Here is a 25,127-nt window from a genome sequence, read left to right as displayed (position 1 = left end):
CATCTAAGATAGAGCCAACCGGGCGGGCGCCTTTCAACAATTCCTGGCACCGAGACCCATGAAAACCAAGCAGGAAATGTCTAATCAAAGATCCCACATTCTGATAACTCCGAGTTCCTTCCAGCCTGGCATGAAAACTTCCCAGAGAGCAAAGCCTGCCTCTCCCTTCTCTCATCTGAAATATGGATACAGTGGTTTATTTGGTTTGAACTTATTTGGTTTTCTTAACAGCCTTGCCTTTCAGATTCTCAGTTCACAGGATGATAAATGGATCAAATATCGATGTCCTCCCAAAAGAGACTCCAGCAACTGACATTGTAAGGGCAGGTAGAGAAGGTATTGCAGAAGTGGACGGGAAGAAGAGGAGGCAGGGTGGGAACAAGATAGGGAAGCCTGTGGAGTTCTAGAAGGCAGAGGTTGTTAGCACATGCCACCACACCACTGACACACGCCCTTCACCTTACCACCAATAATCAGGGGCTTTCTCCTAAACGAGCCTGCCATTTGGCCCCTTTAACTAGCTGAAGGCTGCCATCAAATCCAGAATGGCCCCCAAAGTGAACAAAATTACACAAGAACATAGTTCTTCTTGTGTGAGGTTCTCCTAACATAAATCCTTCACCCTCCACTCACTTCCCCCCCCCCATGCAGTGCCAACACACAAGGCAGAGTCTAGCTTCTGAGAGCTCAAGGAATGAGCCACTCCCACAGCCTCCACGTGCCAGTCTTCCCAGACTTGCCGCTTGAGCAAGAGTTAATGCCTATGACCTATTGGACCAGAAGTGTGAAGGCCTGTTTTGAGCCAGAGCTGTACTTTACACGGCACTTTAATGCTCAAAGCTGATGGCAGGCACTGCGATTTATTCTTCAAACTCCCCCAGCCTTGTTTCCATCAGTAACCAATCGTTCCCTAAAACAGGGTGGTCCTCCTTCAGAAACTGGAAGGTTCAGCGATGGCAGGCTGGGTTAATCCAGAGTTTAAATTAACAAAGGACAATGCTGTCCTTCTCAATAGTCTAGAAATGCAGAAATCGTGCGTTTAGAGGACTCAGAGACAGCGTTCCGAGCATGCAGTTTTAAAACGCGCACATTCTTTGGTTCCTCTGAAACACTAGTGACTATCATTGTGAGGGCAGGTTTGAACCTCCTCAGATGCTGCTCAGTGTCTCACTAGCTGTTGGACATACACTGGAGGCATGTTCACCAAGACTTGTCAGAATGCAGAACCCTGTACTCTCATCCTTCCAACCTCAGAACCAGGGCTGGAGTTCAGATGAGACTCTCTGCTCACTGGCTTGATCTTTATGTTTATGGAGCAGCAGTGTAGAAGAGAAAATTGTATAACAACAATCATTTCTACATCCGTGGATTCATGATCAGCTATTAGGTAGCTATATATTTTATAAGAGCCTTTGAATTTGATTACATTAGAAAACACAGCTGACTTGAATCTAGTGTACATGAGTGAGTAAGTGTGTGTGTGTGTGCGCGCGCGTGCGCGAGCTCTTGTACGCCATGTGTGTGAAGGTGCCTGCAGAGGCTAAAAGAGGGCATTAGATCTTCCGGACCTTGGGTTACAGATAGTTGTGAGCCACCTGACATGGTACTGAAAACCAAACTCAAGTCCTCCGGAGTATCAGCAAGTGCTTTCTCTCAGTCATTGAGCTACCTCTCCAGCTCTGATGTGAATGTCTCTTCTGAAAACCCATTCGATGACATTGAATTACACAAGGTGTTTGGCTCACCAGTCACAGGCAGTAAATAAAGCATCGCAGAATCAAGCTGGAGACAGGACAAAATGTGGCTCTTCACAAACCCCTTCTACCGAGCGTCCGTGACTTACAAGCACAGCACAGTCCCAAAGGCCAGGGCTGCAAACCAACTACGCATCCTACATCTTCAAATAAGCAAGGAGACATGATCCCAACAGCAGCAACGAGACAAACACAAGTCACTGGTCAGCATAAGAAGAGATCTTCAGATTCCCGGAAACAAAGGAAATGCATCTGAAATATATATTTACCCACATGGTCGTAACAATTCTAAAGGGACTGCATGTTTAAAAGGGTAGACTTTGTGTTTTACTCAAGGTTCCATTCTCAACACGGAAGCATTCCCCAAAGACAAAGAACAATTTCAAAGTCAGTGGTAGAACGGTGAATATTAATTTCCCTGTGTATAAATCTTCCAACTTCGCATCGGTGGAACTAATGGTGTCAGATACAAGTGACAGATGTGGTCCCCCAGCCCAGTGTTATGACTTGTGGGGGTTTTGTCCCTGGGCAGTCCTCTAAGAGAATACATAGAGGTTCACTGTAGCACTGTTTACAACGGAAAAGTCAGGGTTGGGGCTGAGAAAGGCTATGAAGGAACAATTAAAATAGCAAGCAGGACGTGTGGCTAAATAAACCAGGTTGCGTAGGTAGAACAGGTTCTGCACAACTCTTCCTCTATCAGCCCTAAAACACCACCAATCACAATCTTAAAATAGGCATTTATGATAGATGATGTCAAAACATACACAATGTGGCCTGTGGCCTTTTTAAATGCCACCGGCTAGAAGATAAACTGGTTTCAGAGGTGGTGACAGACAGTAAGACACCAAGTGTTGCTCAGACTGGTGGTATTGAGTTCAATTTTAAATATTACACTGAATATATAGCAATGACTAACACCATCTCTAATGAATGGATGTATAATAAAGAGCCTATGAGGCCCAAAGGCCAATAGTCAAGGATTAACATCAGGGAGTGAGATTTTAAAATGACAGGGCAGATAGAGGGGGATATAATGTCATTGGTTGTCTTAGTTTTTGGAATTATTAATTATTATTATTTTTAATGAAAAACACCGCAGAAGAACAAGGAGACAGGGAGAAGTTGAAGCGCAGTGAGGAGACTCAGGTCTGGCTGCATTTCCCTCTATACTGATTTCATTCTGTCTTCCTGTGGCATCGGCCTCCTGGGCCTAAGTCACTGCCATCTGTAACCACACATTTTCCTGCCCTCCCCATAATCCCAGGTGCGAGAGACGTTGAGTTCTGTGACTTCTCACAGAAGGCTGGTGCTGCAGGCAGTGTGCCAGATCCAGCCCCAGAACTCAACCTTCCCAGTTCCAAGTGGCTATCACTGCAGACCCAGCCTTCCCAGTTCTGAGTGGCCATTGCTCTCGACCCAGCCTTCCCAGTTCCGAGTGTCTATCACGCCCATCTATTACTTTAGTTGTTGGCTTTTTTTGTGGCATTTTAAATTATTTTCTTTTCCATGCTACACTGACTTGAAGTTATTTCTAACCCAGGATGTTACCTTTATAAAGTAGCTTGAAAGACATATTCCAATAATTGAATTAACTGAAAATGAATGCGCTTCCCTTCTTGAAGCAATCCCCCCCCCCTCCTTGCTATTCTGAGACTATGTGCTGGTTCCAAAGGCCTTTGCCTTGTTCCAGCATGCCGGGTTTTCAGCTTTAACAAGTCAGTCTGAGAAAATGATCTATTAAACACTTTCAAGTGCCTTCCTTTAAATAAGAAGCAGCTTAGAGGGTCAGAAAAGAAGCAAACCCTTATCACACAATCTTGCAGCCACCAAACAGCCAGCCAGAAAACAGAGCTAGCAGCTAGACATCTTCCAATACCAGGAGAATGAACAGGTGGTAGACCCACCCAAACTAGAGGGAAAAAAATAGATATATCATTTCCTTTATTCTTCTTTTTCTAATCTCTTCTTAATTTTTGACACTTATTTATTTGTGTGTAAGTGTGTAGGCACACATGCCACATCACATGTGTGGATATCAGAGGACCACATATTGGAGTGTGTTCTGTCCTTCCACACTGTGGAATTTGGAGACTGAAGTCAGGTTGTTAGGCTTGCCAGCGAGGGCTTTTAACAGACAAGCCAGCTTTCTTAAACAAGTTGAACATTCCCTATTCGAAATGCCTGGGATCAGAAATATTTCAAGATTTGCAGTTGTGGTGGTTTGAGTAAAAATGTTCTCCTGTAGACTCAGGTGTTTGAATGCTTGCTTCCCAGTTAGTGGAACTGTTTGGGAAGGATTCAGGGGCATGGCCTTGTTAAGGGAAGTATGTTACTGGGTGTGGGGCTTGAAGTTTCAAAAGCCTATGTCAGACCCAGTCTCTCTCTCTCTCTCTCTCTCTCTCTCTCTCTCTCTCTCTCTCTCTCTGTGTGTGTGTGTGTGTGTGTGTGTGTGTGTCTGGTGCTTATAGATCAGGATATAAAGCTCTCAGCTACTGCTCCAGTACCATGCCTGTCTGCTTCCTGTCATGATGATCATAGATGAACCCTTTGAAACTTTAAGCAAAACATCAATTAAATGCTCTCTTTTATAAGAGTTGCTTTGATCATGGTGTCTCTTCACAGCAATGAAACGGGAACTAAGTACTTTTTCAAATTTGGAGAAAGTCTTTGGACAGACTTTTCCAATTGAGTATATTTAATCCCCAACTCTGAAGTGCTGGGAAAAACTAAACTTTTTGAATTTTCGGATTAGCGCGCTCCACCCGTATCTCTCGTATGAAGTCTAACATTAACGTCTGAACTTCTACCTACATTAATATTTTATAGCCTCAATGCTATTTCCACTCTATTTTAAAAACTGGATTAACTGAACGCTTGGTAAGAACAAAATAATGAAGTATCTGAAAATATGAATTCTAACACACACACACACACACACACACACACACACACACACACACACACCATGCCACAGAAGTTTAGATTATATTTCTTCAGGTCATTTATCATTCTGGGGGAAAGTAGAATGATGGTTTCAAAATTAATGATGTGTTCTGGCTTGAAGTCAAACCAGGAGGCAGATGTTTCTATGACTGTGTCTTTTACTACACACACACACACACACACACACACACACACACACACACCTGTGATGAAATAAGATACAAGAAGAAAGACTCTATGAGAAAAATGCCAAGGAGATGGAGAAGATGTACCATAGGCCCCTTGAATAATAAACTGGACATCAGCTCACCTGAGTCCTTCATGGGGCACAGAGCACACTGCATGCCCCAAGCCTCCCCGTACAAACAGCAGCATTCTGTGTACGTCGTCTGCTTGCCTACGAGAGGACGGCTACACACGTACTCCTCACTCAGATGCTCCCAGCACAGATCTTGATAGACATCGGTCTCTTCTATTTGTTCTGAAAGGGAAGACATGGTTCCATGACAACTGCACTGTTGTTTCGATTCTGTCAATGCTGTGGTGGAAGCCAGCAAGCTTCAAAGTTTCCATCCCTACTTCGAGGAGCAGCTTCCAAGTCTGGATCTAGCCTGCTCTTTCCACAGATCACGCCTGTGTCATCTCCAGCTGAATGTTGTTCCATCAGCAGACATTCTGCTCGCTTGTGGTGTCCTGGCTGAACGCTTGTCTCCAGAACCTCCTCTCACTATATAAGGGGCCTGTTACTTTGGTATTCCTTCATGGGTTTCTTGTTCTGACCCTGACAATCCCCACCACTTCTTTCTATATCCATGGCTTCCCATGGATGGCCAAACCCTGGACCAGTAACACTTCACTCCAGCATCATTAATTCTAAACTTTCCATCTTTGATGGAATTTCCTAAATGTGATCATTATACCAATAATCAATGTCACGCCACATGCTCAGAGATTAGTGAGGATTCCTACGCATGCGTTTCAGGGTTCTTCCCTTTCTACACTCTGTTCTGTCCAGCCTTAGCCATGTCCTGCACCCTGGGCAAACACAATCCTTTTCTTCCTGACCACACATCTTCCTCTGAAGTTTGAGTATGTTGAACCCTCAGATGGAGCAACCCTGCCACATGTTCAACCCCTCTGTATCTCAATGCTCGCTTAATGAGCACCTACCAAGTATTAAATCCACACATTGGCCACATGTGCCTCATTATCTCTCTTAGTAGCTCTTGACGTCTTCATGATAACTAAGGAACTATTTTTGGGTAATTCCCATTTTTTAACTCAAATGACAACCTCGACCATTTGTCGGGACAGACATTTGTATCTCGTATCCAAACCTACCATTTGATTCAGTTGGTTGCACACATCTCTTCTCAGAGGCATCCAGGACCATTGGGTGGGTGCAAAAGCAGTTGTAGGAGCCCTCTGTGTTCACACACTGGCCGTCAATGCAACTGTTAGGGTCTTGGCATTCATCCATATCTGAAGAGAAAAGAAAATCACCAGAGAAAATCAGCAGCCATTTGTGCTTTCTACAGTCATCAGAGTTAACATGCTGCTCAATTCAGTCCAGATATCAAGAGCTGACACTTCTGAATGAACTACGCATCATCATCCAGAGAGGATGCCTTGTGACTGGAAAGACAGAGTCACCGAGGAAACGCCATGCGGCGACTGCTGCTGCGGTTATTAAATATGGAAAGAAAATATAGAGACACGAGACAAGCTTAGAAAAACTTAAGAGAAAATGCTATTTTTCGATAATTTTAAAATTATTTCATTATGCTATGTTTTTCCTTCTAGAGGACATGGTTTTCGGCTGAAGCGTTAAAGTCTGCATGAGTACTTAAAAATGCCCTCTGCTCGTATGGACTTGCTGTTGAAACAGGAGGTTTTACAGACCAAAAGAACACTGCTGTTATACTGGTGACCTGGATTTTTATACCACAATGAATATTAACTCTTTGCCTGACATCCATTCAAATACAAGGACGAAAGGTTTTTATTTCTCAACTCTTTCTCAAGAAAGAGAGCCACAAAATGCCTATATATCCTTAAAGACATCATTTAGATTCAGTCACGGTTTAGATTTAAATTAAATCACTTTTTACTACATAGCATTGCTTTGCTTTTTGCTGTGCACTTCCCAAGCATTCCTTACAATACTCTTTTAAAGCTTACCAAAGCACTGTAATTTGACAGGATCATAGTATGTCCCTTGCTTACAGTAGCATTCATACCCAGGTTGAGTGTTCAAACAGTAACCATTTTTACAGATTTCCTCTCCAAACAGCAAGCATTCATCAGCATCTATGGGAAGACAATTGAGAAATATTGAAATAGGGGTATGTTTTGAATTTCCAGTTATAAAGAACCTAACCGGTATCTGGTTTCAGGTTGGATATTATTATGTTCAAAAGAAGCTTACAGATATAGAATATAAAATTATTATATAATTAGGCCCAATCAACAGACACAGAAGCACAACCACATGTGGTCCTAGTGCCACCTTATGCTTGATCCACAGAGTCAGGTCTGTGGATTCCATAGTGGCTCTCAGAACTTGCTCTAGCATGGCCTTCGTGAAATGGACCTTCGCTCTGTGACAGATGCTGCCAGATTTCCTAGCTGAGATGTACAAAATTGCCATGAACAATTTGATGGAGCATGAAGAAGTCTTTTCTGGGGAGTGAGGTAAACTCATGGAATTTCAGGTAAGAAGAAGATTAGCAGACTTGCTTCCCCCCTAGAAATGACCTCTTGGCCATCACAGATGTCTCTAGGATCATTTGGACATAACTAGACCCACCGATTTGCTGAGATCCCAAGGATGAGTAAGATCATCTATGTAAAGGATTTGGGACACTCTGGGCTTGCCCATTCAGGCAGTTCAGAACTCATATAATCAAGTTCTCCCTTTGAAGACTGCCAACTCCATGAAAGACCTGCTCAACTTTACACAAGTGGAAAATGGCAGAGCCAAGCACAGAACATGTGGCAGTACATGTCTGAATCCACTCTTCATGCATCAATCACAGCACAGCTAGGAGGAGGGACTGGGTTTTATCTATAAGAGAGGATGGCCTTATAGCAAAGTCGGGATTCATAACATGAAGTGAAATTTAACTTCATTCCTGTAAATAGTATTTATGAGCTTGAAAACCATTCAACACATATTGTAGACCAAGTCTCCTAATCCAGTTGGACTAAGTCATAGATGTATTTTAAAAACACAAATGGAATTTCTTATCCAGCTACTGAATTAGTCTATACCGGTCAAATAGTAGCTTTCCAAAAATGGATGGATAATAAAACCATTTTCATAGTCTCTTTTCCAGCCACTTTCCAGTTTTCAATATTAAACTACAATGGAAAGAAACTTATATATAGTAGGTCATAATAATATCTCTAATATGGGACTGTCAAAAGTCAGTTAATGAGAAAATGTTTTTATATATAAATATTCACTAGAATATACAGGCAATATGCAGTGTTAAAGATATAAAACAGTACTTATATTTTCCCATTTCCCAATCTTCTTCATGATTCTGCAGTCATTAGCAAAATATTGTTGGAAAAGTAGGACAGGCTATTAAACATACAAGAAGCTTAGCTTCCTAGCTAATCATAAAGGGTGACATGGTAAACATACAAGCTCATGGTTTAATTTGGAGTGTATGTCTACAGTGAAAAATTACATCCTGGCTATAACATTTTGTGGTCAGTAGTTAGGCACATATTATTTCATTGAAAGCTCTTTGCACTTCTGAAAACATTCCTGTTTCAGAGACGAACATCTAGAAACTCAGAAGGTTAACTGACCCCCTCAAGGGGTCTGCTCTTCTGACCCCCAAATCACAGGTTTGTCCAGCAGCCACAACGACCTTCCTCCAGGGGTGGAATAAAGGGCTCAGTCACCAGTTTCTATGGCCCAACAGAACTCTACCCCTGAGTAACCCAAGCCAGGCTCCCACCAGAGTGACTGACACATGGTGGAAACTGGTGTGCATTTGACGCTGACCTTTGTAGTTCTCGCCACCAGTGTCGTAAGAGGATTCTCCAGCCGGGACCAAACCTTTCCCTCTAGGGCACATTTCCGTGAACTCAGCTGATTTTAGGAGAGACAAAACCAAAGAAAACAATGAGTTGAAAAAGGAAACAAAGATTCAACATTTCTGCAATGCAGGGTTTTAATCCAGCTTCATCTTCTCAGACTCCTAGCACTTGGGAGGCAGAGGCAGGCGGATTTCTGAGTTCGAGGTCAGCCTGGTCTACAGAGTGAGTTCCAGGACAGCCATGGCTGTACAGAGAAGCCCTGTTTTGAAAAACCAAAAAAAAAAAAATAGTCCAGCATGGTCGCAAAAGCAGGGGTTACGTGAGAAACATCCAATGACTTCGGAAGTTGACTGTTTGTTTGTTTTTCTGTTTTTTGAAACAGCGTCTTACTGTGTAGTCCTGGATAGCCTATGATTGTCCAGGCAGTCCAAGCTAGCCTTGAGCTCACAGAGATCGTCCTGCCTCTGCCTCCTGGGTACTTGAATTAAGGGTGTGCACCCCCATACTTAGCAACGTAATGTGTATTTTTTTAAACCTTCCACTTCACCCATGTTTTATTTGACACCATGACTACTCTTTTGCACTACCGTGGTAGTTAGTGCTTTGAAGGTTTAGTAAGAGATCATGAAGCAAAAGTATGGCTTCCATACACAAGTTGTACTGATCAATAATGCTGTCTGTCATTAGTACAAAATAAGATGAATCTGGAGAGCTAAGAGATGGCTCATCATTAAGTGCTCCTTAATCAGAGGGACAGAAGTTCGGATCCCAGCACCAACCTAGTAAGCTAGATGTTCTACCTATGTCTATAACTTCAGCTCCAAGGAGGTGTTGTCTTCTAGCTTAGCTGAGAAGACTTGATTCCAAGTTTCAAGGAGAGACTTGCCTCAAAAGAATAGGTACAAAATGATGGAGAGGACAGCTGGCTCCAAGTTCACAAATGGGGCACATTCAGCTGCATGTGTTTCTCTCTCTCTCTCTCTTTCTCTCTCCCCCCTCCCCTCTCTCTCACACACACACAAAATGGCTCTGATTTTAAACAGAATAAACCTGAACTATCTTTCATGCATCAACAAAGCCTGGCTGTAATAGCACATCCTATGACAGACAGAGTATAAGAATTCATATGGAGATGGGATAAGGGCTAAGGCTCAGCTTGAGTGGAGTTCTTTGACAGACAAAGACAGTGAATGCTATTTCCAGATTTCAAAGCCATAACCAAAAGATACTCATTCCCAGGCCCACGAACACCAAGTGGCCAGGCAGTGTAGACAGGCCAGTGAGTAGATCTTACCAGTTCCCTGGACGGGGCAAGGGAAGATCTCACAGTTGTCTCCCCAGCCGGCACCTGACGTACAGCAGCACTCTTGTTTGGTGACGTTGGGGGCCAGGACATTATCACAGAGACTAGCATCATTGAGGTTATAATAGCACTCCTTCTTCTCTTCTCTAGGCTGACGATCCACACCTGAATCTAAAGTGTACAGAGAAAGAGTATTGGTGGGACCATAAGGTAAAAACCATGACAGGACAGAGACCAAAGGCATATGCCCCTTATATGTCCTTGACACCAGACCATTTTCCACCACTGGAGTCAGATTCTCCCACTTTAAGACAAAAATGCACTTGAGTCCTGAATTTTGGTAGGTTTCTAATACACCCCAGAGTGTAAATCTGTCAAAACCATTTCCTTTTACGTTAACCAATTATTTTTTTCTTATAAATTTGGCTGTGAGCACAGTTTCCATATCTGCTTTTTTGCCAACCTGGGGCCACTCTTTACAGAGCTGTAACACCTACTTAAATCACTGAAATTTTCCCCAACATGAGATGAGAGATCTGGGACCACATATAATAATTAACCCTTCTGCAGTTATTTGGATCAATTATGCCCTTAGTGAGATCTGAGCAGTGCACAGTGAAAGATACATAGAAAATTAATGCAGTAACATGGAGCCCCCAAAACAACCTTCATTACCAACAACCTAGTTAAATGATGCAAATATATAACTCAGAAGAAAGCTGTGAGCTGCGGCAAAGTTGCAGTGTAGGAGGACTGCAAGTCTGGGCTCAGATGCTGCTAACATGAGTTCTGAAAAAAAAAACATATCCTGACAGATTCATTTTTCTCTATGACAATACACATACAGGGTGATATGAAAGACTGGAAATGATAAAAACAAAGTACTCATTTTCAGAAAATAAAATATAAATAATATCACTATCAGATTTGATTTGATCTTCTTATCCTTGATCAGTATATGGTGACAGGGCTTGGAGAGTAACACAAGTTCTTCCACTAAGTGCTACAGAGTCCAAATGATTGACTATGGTCCAGTTGTATTTTATTAATTGTAGTTTTTATTTTATACTGCACAGAACAAGAACCAATCAAGGCTAACACGGCTACTTAGCACATTGTTGGTGCAATGCTTTTCACTAGAGCCCAACCATTTCTGAATAGTAGGTCCAGAGAGACCACAAAAGAGAACACTGACCAGTGAGGAGGCTAAGAATCCAACACAGACTTACACACTTCTGAAGTAGGTAGGTCACAATATAAGGGACATTTAATGAGTTATTTTCACAATTGTTTCCAATGTACTGGTTTGGTCAGGGCCAAGTTGACCATGAACTTCGACAATATACTCAGCAGTGAAGATGGCCTAGTTGGCCATCATTGGGAAGAGAGGCCCCTTGGTCTTGCAAACTTTATATGCCCCACAGGGGAACGCCAGGGCCAAGAAGTGGGAGTGGGTGGGTAGGGGAGCAGGGCCGGGGGGAGGGTTCAGGGAACTGTCGGGGTTGTATTTGAAATGTAAATAAAGAAAGTATCTAATAAAAACAATATACTCAGCAGTTTAAGGCCATGACTAAAGCAAGAGTTCTTAAAGTGCCATTAGGGTTTTGCCTGACGCCAACTGCCTGCCTTCATCTTATGAAACAAACAAGGAATCAAACAGACCTTCCAAATCCATGCCCTCTCCTGGCAGAGTGCCAACAAGACCACCAAAGATCCCTCTAGAATTTTATCTGATGCCTCTCTCTTGGACAGATTTTGTGCTTGGATGTTAAACTAGTGTGGACCGTGTTTCTCCAACTAAGACCAAGAGTCTAGAAGAAGAATAAAATGCAGATTCCTATGTGCCAGTTATGAAGTGGTTTCAAATTGTGTGTGATGTGTATGTGTATGTGTGTATGAGAGAGGGGGTGGGGTGAGAGAGAGAGAGAGAGAGAAGGGGGAGGGAGGGAGAGTGAGAGAGAAAAGGAGGGAGGGAGGGAGGGAGGGAGGGAGGGAGGGAGGGAGAGAGGAAGAGAGAGAGAGATGTAAACCTACCACCTCCCTTGTCTGAGCCTGCTTCCTTTACATGCATGAGTGGGATGGACTTCTATTTTGCCTGTTTTGATGGAAGGCATCTTGGCTAGAAGGGCTCCAAGCTTTAGGAACCGAGTTATTAGGGAAAAGTAAGAAGACCTATTTTAAATCATTATTAAGGCAATTCCAGAAAACTTATGGGAAAACTTACAAATGTTTCTCACAAATATTTTCAATGTTACTATTCAGTTTATTCACTTTATTTAGCAAGCCTAAAAATGGGAGCTATTAAGCAATGTATTAAAAATATAAATCAGGAAAGCAACAGTTTTATAGATGAAGTTTACTTTATAGTTTGTGCCTAAAAGAAAAAAATCAATAATTTTTCCTTATGTGCAAAGTTAGAGTATGTCTGATTAGTTTTAGGAATTAATACTATATAGAAGACCCCAAATGTTGATAATAAATCAGGGTTCGTTTTAAATTAAAGCCTGACAAAGTATATGTATATACATGCATATGTAATTTATCTGTGTGTATATCATAAACGTTTTGTGTTCATTTGTTAACATTTAGACCACAGAAACAAAGACATAAAATTATCACTGTGTCTTGTCTTGCACTGGAGGGAGGCACAGAGTTTATTACATAAGAGAAACGATCAACAATACAATTGCATTATTCAGCTTTTTTTTCCTCCAAATCCTGCTTTTATTTTCTTTCCAAGCTGTTTGAGAGTTCAGTGTTTACACAGCTGAAATGGAGAGTCAGACAAGCCTTCATCCATGTTGGATGAAAACGCAAATTCTTTTTTAAAAAACTGGTCCACAAAGGTCATTCTGGGAAAAAACACAACATCCTCATCTTCCTGACCTTCAAACACTCATCCTCCTGGGGCAGTTTTCCATTGGAGTAAACTTCTCTGATCAGTCTCTCTCTCTCTCTCTCTCTCTCTCTCTCTCTCTCTCTCTCTCTCTCTCTCTCTCTCTCTCTTCCTCTCTCTCTCTCTCTCTCTCTGTGTATACATATATATGTACACATAAGTATACATATACATATTCATAAGGTGTTTTTAAAATATTCCTGTGAGTTTAGACCTCTGTTGCCAGGAGTAGACAGATTCCATTGGAAAGTGATTTTCTGAGGTCAAATCAATGTGAAAAGTGTTAGGAGGGGAGAGATGGCAGCTCCCTTTCTTACAGATTTTGTCAGTAAAAGTGCCCATGCCAACGACTTCTAAGAAACATTACGTCACCTCTGGTATTTCTGGATTTGATTTTTCTCATATGTATTTGTTACCTGGCCTATCATTAGTATATAAAAATCAATTTGTCCATCTTCATCCTAGCAGTGTGTATGGTGATAGCAAAAACATCAGTATGGTTTTGACATTTTTACCAGTTTGGTTTTGGTGGCAGGGATCTAGAGGAGCCCATACACACTAGGCAAGTGTTCTGCATGGTACCACACCCCATGCCTCAGGTGGTTCTGTTTTTAAGGAAGTGTTACTAAAGCTGTTTCACATGAGACACAGATAATCACAAGATGAGGCAGGTAAGGACATCCTCACCTTTTGTAGGAAAAAACCCAGGTTGGCACTGAGTGTCCAACATCTTGGAATGTTAGATCTTAGAGTAACAAGTTTCAAGGGTTTATTCTGCTTTCCCTTTTTCTTTATTCCCTTTGATATAAACGAGGAGAGGGTAAAGACAAACTATGCTGGTGTAGTCATCTGTACGGCCTCCTGTGACAGCATGAACATGGCCCTCTGCTCTGTACCGCGAGTGGCTGCTGTGCTTGGGACAGCTCTTCTGGCTTATCTGATGAATGTGTAAATATTCACTTACAAAGGCTGTTTCCTTCTTTTGTCTTTTCCTACACATGTCTGATCCTAGAGTCTGTGGATGGGATGAGATGACCTAAATGTTTTTACTTCATTTGTTTAATGTGGAAATGGCTGTTTGCGTTCACTTTCCCTTGTATTTAGAGTATATTCTGAAGGTCTCTATGGGCTCTTTGCCTCCAAACTGCTTATACACAGTCACTGTTCTAAAGGTCTTCAAGGGCCAACCTTCTCCATACCCCTTAGGGACAGCTGATCACAATGGCCAAAGAGTAACGTGGCAGAGGAATATATGCAGAGTTGCTGCTACTACACTTGTGTATAGTCCTGAAGGGATCCATTTATCAAGGTCTGCAGAGTGGCAGCGTTGAGTAAAGGACTTCCAAAAGAGTAACCCAGGAAACTCGATCCTCTGCTCTAGTGTGAAAACGACACCAGACCTTCTTGTTTTAAATCTCATACATTTGAGAGTAAGGCAGCTCTATGTCCTATTTCACGACATTGGAAAAATGGAACTTAAGAGATGAGCACACAGTGATGTGCAGCCAGAGTTTCCCTAGTTTCCTCACTCAGTCAGGCGGTGGTGGCACATGTCTTTAATCCCAGCACTTGGGAGGCAGAAGCAGGTGGATTTCTGAGTTCGAGGCCAGCCTGGTCTACAAAGTGAGTTCCAGGACAGCCAGGGCTATACAGAGAAACCCTGTTTCGGGGAAAAATAAGGAAAGGAAAGGAAAGGAAAGGAGAGGAGAGGGGAGGGGAGGGGAGGGGAGGGGAGGGGAGGGGAGGGGAGGGGAGGGGAGGGGAGGGGAGGGGAGGGGAGGGAAGGGAAAGAAGAAAAGAAGAAAGGAAGGAAGGAAGAAAAGGAAAGAAAACAAGAAAGTGGGATTCAGGAGAGGGCTGTGGAGAATTCCACAAAGTCACTGACGACAGGAATATGGAGGGAAAAGTAAGACTTCCAAAAGGAGGTACCCTTGTGAAAGATAAATATGGCGTCTAGAAAGCAAAGCTCAAAATAAATCATTTAAGAAAATATACCAACACAGGTTCTTTTCACTCTCTGTTCTGTTTCTATGACACAGGATGCTTTCTAGGTAGCCGAGGATGGCCTCAAATTTTCGATTCTCCTGCCTTAGCTTCCTAAGTACTGGCATCACCACCATATGGCATATACCACCCGAAGTTCTACTCAAAGAGATCAAGGTGGCGGGGTCTCTGGTCAGCAAGCTGTGTAATAGGCTGGAGAGTCTACAGCTGGACATGATTCATACTTAACTCACAATGCAAACAACAGGTCGAATGAAGCTATCAGAGAAGGCAGCCTGACTGAAATAACATCTGAACTTAGCTTTAGAAAGACAGATTAAGATTTTTTTTTTAAAAAAGCCCCAAATTAAAGTATGATTGGGGAATAAAAAAGCAAACTGTCTCTGCATTTGTGTGGGTAGAATAGAGTGAGGTGGGATGGGCCTACAGAAGGAGTTTTACCTAGGAGGTTGGGATACCTGGTACTTCTGTACAGTGATGGATGTTCCTGAGAGAGAAAGATGGTACAGAAATGTAATAGCAGGTATACAGTGGCAAGCCAGGTTGTGGGTATAAATATCCTTACATGGATGCTGGAGTACTGAGAGAATCTGAGGACCCTGCATTTAAAAAGCATGGGCTAAATACTTGTCAGATTTTTTTTTTCTGATGGAGACCTTAGAATACACTAGGAAAAATGGTGCCCAAAACATTGGCCATTAAAATAAAAAAGACAAAAAAAAAAAAAAACAAAACAAAAAACAAAAAACCTGCAGCACTTCTCATGGATTTGGGCTTTATGTTATAGGCTGTGGTGGGAGATTAATTTATCAAATTTCCATTTCAATACACGAAGTGACAACATGGGCTAAAGCCAATGTTAAACAAATGTAAACATAGCAACTCTCTAGGCCAACTTCTGGAAAAATTCCTCAAGAATTCCAAGTGGAAGTCTTTGTAGACCCTGAGAGACCGGTATGTTGCTTTTAATTTAGAGAAGTGTCAGGGTAAGTTTCCCCAAGGGCCAAGAAAGAAGAGTTATGCAACTTAGTGAGAGGAAGTCATGTTAAACGCTAGCTGATAGCTTTCTAGGTCTTAGGCGACTCCCAGCAAATGTCCTCATCATTTTGAATCCCTTACACATAGTGTTGCTGGGTTGGAAAGAGCACTAAAGGTCATTTATCCAAAAATGTCATCACCTGCACCCTAATTTTACTGATAAGGCACAAGAAGAATAAGACATGGCAGCCTGTGCTCAACAGTTTTATGTCACCTTGACATAAGCTGAAACCATTTATGTGGATGGAACCTTAATTCATAAAATACCTTCATAGGATCAGTCTACTGGAAGCAGGCCCGTAGGGCATTTTTTAACTAGTGAATGAGGGCTGAGGGCCCAGCCCATTCAGAGCAGGGCCACCCCTGGGCTGGGGTCCTGGGTTCTGGGGAGTAAGCAAGTAAGCAGCACCCCTCCATGGCCTCTGCATCAGCTCCTGTCTCGAGGTTTCTTCCTGTCCTGACTTCCCTCAGTGATGGATTGTTATCTGGATGTATAGGTTGAAATAAACCCTTTTCTCCCCAGGTTGCTTTGGTCACGGCATTTCATCACAACAACATAACCCTGACTAAGACACTCCCAGAGGCAGAGTTGTGTTGGGATATGTCCTGTCTCATCTCCAGAAGCCTAAACCTGGGTCAGCCCCATCCTGAGAGACACCCTCCCATTCCTGCCCAGTACCACTGGGACCTACCTTCCGTGACCCGAGAGCGACACTGCCCAGTCATGGGGCTGTACTCCTGGTTCTCATCGGCACACACACACAGGAAGGATCCTTCCACGTTTTCACAGAAGGCTTCCCCACATACACCACTGAGCAGTTCACACTCGTTCACATCTGGAAAAGGGAGCACAGATCAGGTAAGACTCGTGCTGCTTCCCTGACATCGATTTATTTTACCTGCTGTGCCAGGGCTAGCCGTGGTTGCTGGAAACAAGTTGCTCTCCAGCCAGCCCTCAACCTCATCCGTCCCAGGGAAGGACCCCTGCAGACAGCGCTGCACAATTTGGTCTGGACAAAAACACAAGGACGAGTTCTAAACTCCAACTGTAGTTTTAAGGAACAGCCTGGAGTCTCACTAGGAAAACCCTGGGAGCACTTGGACTATCTAGCACTGTCTTCCTTGATTGTCAGCATATTGAACACACAAATGACCAAAGCTCTACACTTGAGTCTTTGTTTTGTTTTATTTGTTTTGTTTTTGAGACAGTTTTGTTTTGTTTTGTTTTATTTTGTTTTGTTTTGTTTTTTTTTCAGTGTAGCTTTAGCTGGTCTGAAACTCACTCTATGGACCAGGCTGGCCTCAAACTCACGAGATCCACCTGCCTCTGCCTCCTGAGTGGTGGGATTAAAGGTGTGCACCACCACCACCTGGCCACACCTCTGATGTCAAGGAACACTCAGAAGCAATCAAAACTGAGATTTGAAATGTAAGGTTGTAAAAACATACTTACATGTCTGGAAATACATTTCAGCCTAAATTAACAAGAGACTTTGGATTGCAGGGCACAGATGAATATACATTAGGACACACTAGTCATTTAGGTGAAACCAATTGGTCCAATAACTAATGACCGATTCCATTGTCTTTTTTGATGCTGTTGATGTCCACCACAGTGCAGTCTTGGTGAATGTTTCCTTTGTCTATTCTTAAATCCATATAATTAAAACACAGTCAAGAGACCTGTTTAACACAAATCCGTCATTCATAGCCCCCAAAGAAAGGCTATTTATTCATTTGACTTTGTCCTAGAGCACCGTCTGCCTTTCTGCTCCTAACATGTTTGATGGGTGACCTCCTCACTCAGCCAAGTACCCGACCTGACTCTGAAATGTTCACATCTCTTCTACGTTAACATGCATAAGCACCAGCTCTCAGAAGTATACCATGAGAACCTTTACCAAGTTTAAAAATGGAATTCTCCAACTCTTCCAGGAGGGGGGAAATCCTTTTGTCACTTGTATACCTAGGTTTTTGGGGTATTTTGTTTGTTTGTTTGTTTTTGTTTTTGGTTATTTTCAGGGATGGGAAGGTTTGTGGATCTTGAAGTTTCAGAACATTGCCTAACGTTTCCATTTCACTTTGTCCATAGACAGATATAAACTTAATAACTTGCGTTCCACTTATAAAAGGATACAGTGCCATAAAACAAAGTAGAATGGAAACATTTATCAACATGGTCATAATTTCCATCAAATAGGTGGACTAGAAGTTGGCCAGTCCACAGTTATTATTTTTAGGTATATAATATCAAATGAAAATTCTACTTTACAACTCATACTATGAGCATGGCTATTGCAATCTCTCCCACTAGACTCCATTCATTTGGCCAAGAGGTATGCCTTAGCTTAGGCACACAGGCCAGGTCCTCAGGGACCACATGTAGGAACAGAATTTTGGGGCAGGTAGGTCCAGTTAGAGTCGAGTCAGGGAAATTAGTAGGAAAACCCCACAAGCTTCAGGAGGTGGTGGGGGTTAAAGGGAGAGTTCCATAGAAACATGGGATACTGATTCTTCCATGTAGGGATATGCTAGAGAAATGTCATGTGACTCCCGATCCAAATGATGGACAAATGATGGGGGATGGGAACAACCCAACCAGAGACTGGACACAAGACTGATTCATCTCTGAAATGCTATACAGTGTTCTTTGAGAAGTGCAGAGAGTAGGTTCTCAGTTACTAGCTCTTTAAGAACGTTTATTATTACTTTATTATTTCATGTATATGGATCTTTTGTTTCTATGCATGTCTGTGCATGATGTAGATGCCTAGTGCCCTGAGAAGCCACAAAGGGATTCCAAAACCCTATAAATAGAGTTGCAGGTCGTTGTGAATCACCATGTGGGTACTGAGAACTGAGCCTATGTCCTCTAGAAGAGCAGCCAGTGCTTTTAGCCACAGAGTCATCTCTCTAGTTAATACCTCTTAAACAATGATAAGAAAACAAAAATAATATCTGTTGATCTTATCACACCAGACAACATCCCTTCTGTCAAGGTGGTATTCTTTGTGCCAGACTGGAAAATCAAATAGTCCAGGCACACTTATTAGTCTCATTAAAACAAACAGTAAGTGGGTGCTTTGGAGCTCTGTGGCATCAACATTTGGTATTTCAACATTAAACAATTAAACGGCATATACTGATCACTTGCTGTAGACTGACTGTTAGGTCTAGAGAAGATTAACCCCAGTGAAAGGAGCAAGTGACAGCCAAGCAAGTGACCAGTGACAACCACAAAGAGCCTAATGTTGCTGGCACATGAAATCTGGAAACAAGTTTCTCTCCAGCCAGCCCTCAACCTCTTCCTTCCCAGGGAAGGACCCCTGCAGACAGCGCTGCACAATTTGGTCTGGACAAAAACACAAGGACGATCTGAGGACAATCTGAGGAGGTGTGAGGCTAGGAAGATAAGTAGGCGGTCACAGCAAGGGCTGTGAGTCAAAAATATAAGCAAATGCCACTATTATGTTATTGGTACCGTGGGTTAAACACAGGCAATCCTCTCATTTTATGCATACCCTTTACCACTAAACTATGGCATTAGTCTCCTGCTTGTTTATGTTTGTTAAATTCTGGGTGGGAAACAGGGTCTTCTTGTTACTCAAGATGGCACTTATTGGAAATCCTCTGTCTCCATCCTCCAGAAGAGAATGTGATTCTAAGCCCGAGCTACCAGGCCTGGCCACATCCACTTGCGACAGCACCATAGGACCATCTTGGCTGTATTGCTAAACAGCTGTCTTTCCTTGTCATTCTCGAATAGTAACTTGTGGTTTTTGAATAGCTGTTGTTTATGCAAATTTGTCAAAACTCCATTCCTGCTTCCTAAATATTTTTTTTCTGTAATTAGGGATTAACTGAATTTCCATAATTAATACCAGAGAAGCAGTTACAAGTGATATAATCAAGTCTCTAGGACATTTTGCTGTCCGGGTCAGGTCTGGATGGTAAGTGACCTGATGCTTGCAAATGGTCAAAGCAAGCAAGCAAGTCACTGTCTTTGCCTTGAATGTCACCCGCCTTGTGGCAAGCACAGTTCTTTTCTCTACTCAGAAGAATAACCAAAAAGCTCCATGATCTGTGAAATTCTCTAGCCCCTCCCCTTCCCCATGAAAGCATGTTTCGTAACAAGTTGGCAGAAATCACAGATGATCCGAGTATGAAATACAAGCTCGCCTCTAGGAGCCTGTGTTGGACTCTGGGGCATGGATGACAATGCAAGCTTTCCCAGCCCCGTCTCTCCTACAACAGTTGCATAACTGGAAACACTGTCACACTGGTGTGTTCGGGGAAGTGGCGGCTCATGCCAGCACCTTCCCTCAGCACCATGTTTAAGGAGGCGTATGTCAAAGGCAAGCAAGCTGTCCCATGTGGCAGGCTTCAGTATGGTAAACTTCACAGATCCAGACTCAGTTAGATTTAAGTAGATGCCCTTTAACAAGAGCATACTTCTTCATGTCTCTATCCACTTCGGGGGCCAAATGACATTATCATTGTCACAATCTCAATCTTAGGATAAAAATGAAACTGTGGTGAAAAGTTTCCTGCTTAAATTTGCCTATTTTTTGATAGCATTAATTTCATTTGGAAAAGGCATATGAAACACGATGAGGTGGGGGGGGGGGAGACAAAACAAAAACCAAAACTCACCCACACACCCTTGCCCATCCTGTGGGGCTTGAAAGCCCTGATAACAGAGGCAGCGGAAAGAGCCGGCTGTGTTGTCACAGAAGCCGTGACTGTCACACACAGTGTTGTTAACACACTCATCAATATCTGCAAAAAAGATATTGAACATCAGACAGGAAATGAACACAGACTGACAAACACCAGGTATGGAATGGATAAGCAGAGGTGCCCCGTACGGCAAGGTTAAATGAGAGGATTGTGTTTACACAGACACAACTTTGAAAACATCTTCCATGTTAATCGAATGTTTTGATGAAAATGGTTTAGTCGCTAAAGTACCGGAGTCTATGAGAAAACATTGACTTTTCCGCAGGAAATATTTTCACACTGAAACGACTGCCACGATTAGCCATGGTCAGTATTTCCTAAATGGTTTCAAGTCTTTATTTTCAAAGAGAGCTTTATTTTCCTACAGGGAAAAGTGCTGTCTGCCACCTCTTAAAACATTTTTTTAACTAGTATATTGTCATTATACTGGGCTTCATGATAACAAGGTTATGCATGTATCCCATTCTTTGCTCGTATCCGCCCTCCCGTCACCCTCTCTCCGCTCTCCCTTTCTATCCACAAACAGTTATTCTTCTACTTCCACTTCTTTAAAGAGACATATAGATTCTGCATATGACAGAAAATAGCTGATATTTTTCTTTCTAAGCCTGGCTTATTTTAGGTAACATGACAAACCCCAGCTCCCAACTATTCCTGAAAATGACATAATTTCTTTCTTTTTTTTATGGCTGAATAGAACTCTATGGTGTATATATACCAAATCTTCTTTCATTCATGTGTTGAGAGACAACTAGGCTGACTGTATGACTTGGCCATTGTGAACAGTGCTACAATTAACATGGGTATTGCCCATCTATGCAGTATATAAATATGGATATGTCCAAATATGTTGTGTGTTGATGTAGGGTCCTATGGGTCTACAAGGAGCCATTATATCTTGCAGTACTATTTTTGAGGAGCCTCCATATGGATTTCCACAGTGGCCATACTAGCTTACATTCCCTCTAGCAGCATATAAGGATTCCTCACTGTCCACTCTCTGTATCTTTGTAGTATTTGCTATTTGTTTTCTTGACAATGGTCTTTCTGAGCCAGGTAACATGGAATGTCAATGCAGTTTTTAAAAGGAATTTACTTTCACATGTACGAGAGTTTTGCCGATATGTGTGTTATGTGTACCATGTGGACGCAGTACCTACAGAGGCCAGAAGAGGGCATCATGCTCCCTGACCCTGCAGTTGCATGCAGTTGTGAGTTATCATGTGAGTGCTGGGAGTTGAACTTGGGTCTTCTGAAAAGAGCAACTGCGCTCTTAACCACTGAGCTATCTCTCCAGCCCCCTCAATGCAGTTCATGTGCCACTTTTTTGGGGATATGGTAAATGCTAAAAAGGAGCTCCAACTGTGCAGCTGTAGGACGGAAGAAACAACGGTTTACTCAACCCTGTTAATAATTACGACTTAGTCTAAGAGAGAATCTGATGAGCCAGGCTGCCCCAGTTCCTCATGGGGAAAATTATGTGCCACCGGGTTACATCGTCTCAAGATCTAAAATGCCAGTTAAATGACAGCATTATCTGCATGAGAACTCATAGACAGTGGCCTTATGCTTCTCTCACATGAATTAACATGGTCTTATAAAATGTCTTAGTTATAGTTACAACAGATGTCTAGCTATGGGGCTCCAACAATTACTGTGAGGATTCCACAAAACATGCACAAAGTACTAACATGGGAACATAAAATGTTCAAAGTACCCGATAAGGGTCAACATTCACCAACATTACCCCTTTTCATGCCCAATGACACATTTTCTCTATCTTTGCCCCACTGAAACACAGCTGCTAAAAGAGGCACCCCTAGCATCTGATCCACTAGTCAGCCCCCACTGACCTCCAAGTCTGGTGAACACACATACCAGGAGCACCTTGCCATGCTCAAGAGTGTTTCTCTTGGTCCACCATCCATGGACTGCAGATGAACATCTGCCGGAGCTCAGGATTCCTGGGAACTGCGGCAGGCCAGCTTTCCCCAATCTGCTCCCCATAGACTCTCAGTCCTTGGAGGTGAATGATAAGGCTTCATCTTTCACCACAATCCTTCTTCCAAGTACACTTCTTATTCTTAATTATTTTCACTTGATTTTTCTGCCACTGTCTTAGTCCAGCCTAGCAGCTTGATTTAAACAGAACATAAACCCTCTTCCTGACGGGGACGAGAATTTTCTCCTTTCCATTCCTCCTTTTCACCTACCTTGCCTTCCTGAATTGAACCGAAAACTCAGTGCAATTATTTCACATCAAAGCCAGCAGCTCTTCCTCATGGCATCTAATGTGGCAAGTTGATTGGGCTGCTCTGAATGCCCGCAGGAAGCTGGGATTATAGCAAGTTTACAGATTGTAACAGGGAGGAAGGGTTCTATCCTGTTACTGACTTGACAGAGGCCACTGCTAACTCTGGACTTTCTAAAGTGGGCATCTGTCAAAGAGATAATGTTGTTCTTTGCACTGCAGCCTTTTTGGGGGTCTGGAAGCTGAGCAATTCTTCAGTTAGCACTTCCATGCTGATGGATTCTCAGACTCTCTCAAAGCTTTAGCTCAGTCCTGGTGAAACATTTATCTAAGACCAAATAGACCCAGCAGTAACACATGAACTTGCTATCACTGCCCTCCGCATATCAGCTCCATTTCTCCTACACACCCTTCTTCAGCACTTCCAACTAGACACCCGTACCAGGAATCTTAATGCCAGCCCTTCCCTTCTGCAACTCCCTCTGCTGTCCTAAGCCACCCTTTGATCTTTCTCAATATTCCCTGTATTCTAGCTGGCTTCCGTATCTCCAGTCTTGCCTCCCTCTAATCCACTCTTTACCTAACTATTGCTGAGGTGCTCTTTGTAAATGTTAACCCATGCATGCCACTCCCTTGCTCAAAGTGTTCGCCATCTTCTTCTTGCTAGAGCACAAGGCTTCCTTCATCGGGCTCCTGGCTACCTGTGTGATAGCAGTTCTCAGAAAACCTTCTCAATTTGAACTCCATCCCTGTAGATGACCTTGTATAAGGGCTCCCTGACCTTAGAATGGTATAAACTCTTTGCTTGATTGGCTCTTCCACTCCTATTTTTTTCTCAGAAATTCATGCTGATCCTTCCAGAGTCAGCCTAAGGGGGCACCTCCATCATGGCACCTCCCAGACAGATACCAGGCTACTCCTCTTTTTCCTGTGCCTGTATTAGGCTTGAAGGGTTGGGGAACCTTCAACACACCCTCACCAGCAACTTATTTCTCTACTAAAAGGAGAGGAAAAGAGTGAATTCAGCTGTGTGAAATCCATTGGATTCTCAATCCAGATTCTTAAAATTAGATTATCTTGCTTTCCTTGTTATTAATTTCATGCCATTCCAGCAGATGATGGCCCTTTATTACTGTTCACCAGCACAGGAACTGAATAACTAGCCTGAAGGTGAACAAGCCCCCAGCTGGCTATGAATTACTGGGCGTCTTGCAGACTCAGTTTACTGTAACAATGACTCACCAAGCAAGTTTAGATGAGTAATGTTTTGGATCGGAATGAATAGGCAAAGGGAATGTGAAGTGCCTGCTGGAGACTAGCTGTTCAACAATTAATATTTTATAAAAATGATATAATGCGGCTCTGCAGTTTCTTGTTTTCAACAGTGAGGTGAGGTAATGGCTTCACTGAAGTACAGCGCTGGTTTCGCTTCTCAGAAGGGCCAAACCAGAGCTCTCCTATTACGCTAGACCCTCAGCTCTTTGTTTCAATTCTTTAATGGCCTACATACAAATATTTCACTTTCTTGATATTGTGAGATCTCAGATCTACTTTCCCCTCATCTATCTGGATAGGTGGAAAACATCATCCTGTTTTGTCAAGGTTGACTCTGAAACCTGAGACTAATTTTTGAGGTCTCTAAATATCATATTTTTCTTTGCCTGATATCAACATTTCTACATCAGTTTTATTGATCCAGTAAGGGTCATGCTAGAAATTATCACTAGTAATACTATCCCCAAAGCTAGTCATCTGTTGGAGTTGCTGTCAGTAATTGCTCGGTCCTCAACCCACACGTATGAAGCATGTTTTCACAAGAACTGCTAATTTCTTATATTGCTCTGCTCTTCATATATTTTTACTGAAAAAAAAAAAAACGGAACAGCAAATACTGATGTTTCAATGTAAACAAAGTCAAGATTTAACGATACCTACAAGCCAGTGAGTAAGTAAACTGACCTCCCCCGCAAAAAAAAGAACCCTCCAAATATTAGAAGGATAAGTGGAACACAGCTCAGGATGCCTGGAACTGACAGCGCCTGTATGGAAGCTGTGACAGTGTCAATGGCTGACAAGTCCACATTTGTCAGGTTAACCTGTTTTGTACATTTGCAAGTTTTACAATGAATATATTCTCTT

The 25,127-nt window shown here is 42.6% G+C and overlaps 1 protein-coding gene across 14 annotated transcripts in view; it reads right to left on the bottom strand.

Moving 5' to 3' along the window:
- Positions 1-25,127, bottom strand: part of Ltbp1 (latent transforming growth factor beta binding protein 1) — a 387,033-nt gene that overhangs the window by 22,993 nt on the left and 338,913 nt on the right. For 9 of the 14 annotated variants that reach the window (XM_006524348.4, XM_006524350.4, XM_006524351.3 and 6 more), the window contains 7 exons: positions 20,651-20,776; positions 16,690-16,833; positions 10,051-10,230; positions 8,722-8,808; positions 6,882-7,010; positions 6,042-6,182; positions 5,011-5,181 (listed from right to left, as the gene is read on the bottom strand). In XM_006524348.4, coding sequence (XP_006524411.1) covers positions 5,011-5,181; positions 6,042-6,182; positions 6,882-7,010; positions 8,722-8,808; positions 10,051-10,230; positions 16,690-16,833; positions 20,651-20,776 — 978 coding nt within the window. The remainder of the gene's footprint in view (positions 1-5,010; positions 5,182-6,041; positions 6,183-6,881; positions 7,011-8,721; positions 8,809-10,050; positions 10,231-16,689; positions 16,834-20,650; positions 20,777-25,127) is intronic. The other 5 variants (XM_030249831.1, XM_017317493.2, XM_006524349.4 and 2 more) reach the window with 1 other exon arrangement.

Source organism: Mus musculus, chromosome 17 (genome assembly GCF_000001635.26).
Source record: "Mus musculus strain C57BL/6J chromosome 17, GRCm38.p6 C57BL/6J".
Taxonomy (NCBI): Eukaryota; Metazoa; Chordata; class Mammalia; order Rodentia; family Muridae; genus Mus; species Mus musculus.
Note: the sequence above shows the minus strand (reverse complement) of the source record. Positions and strands in the feature narration are given on the sequence as shown.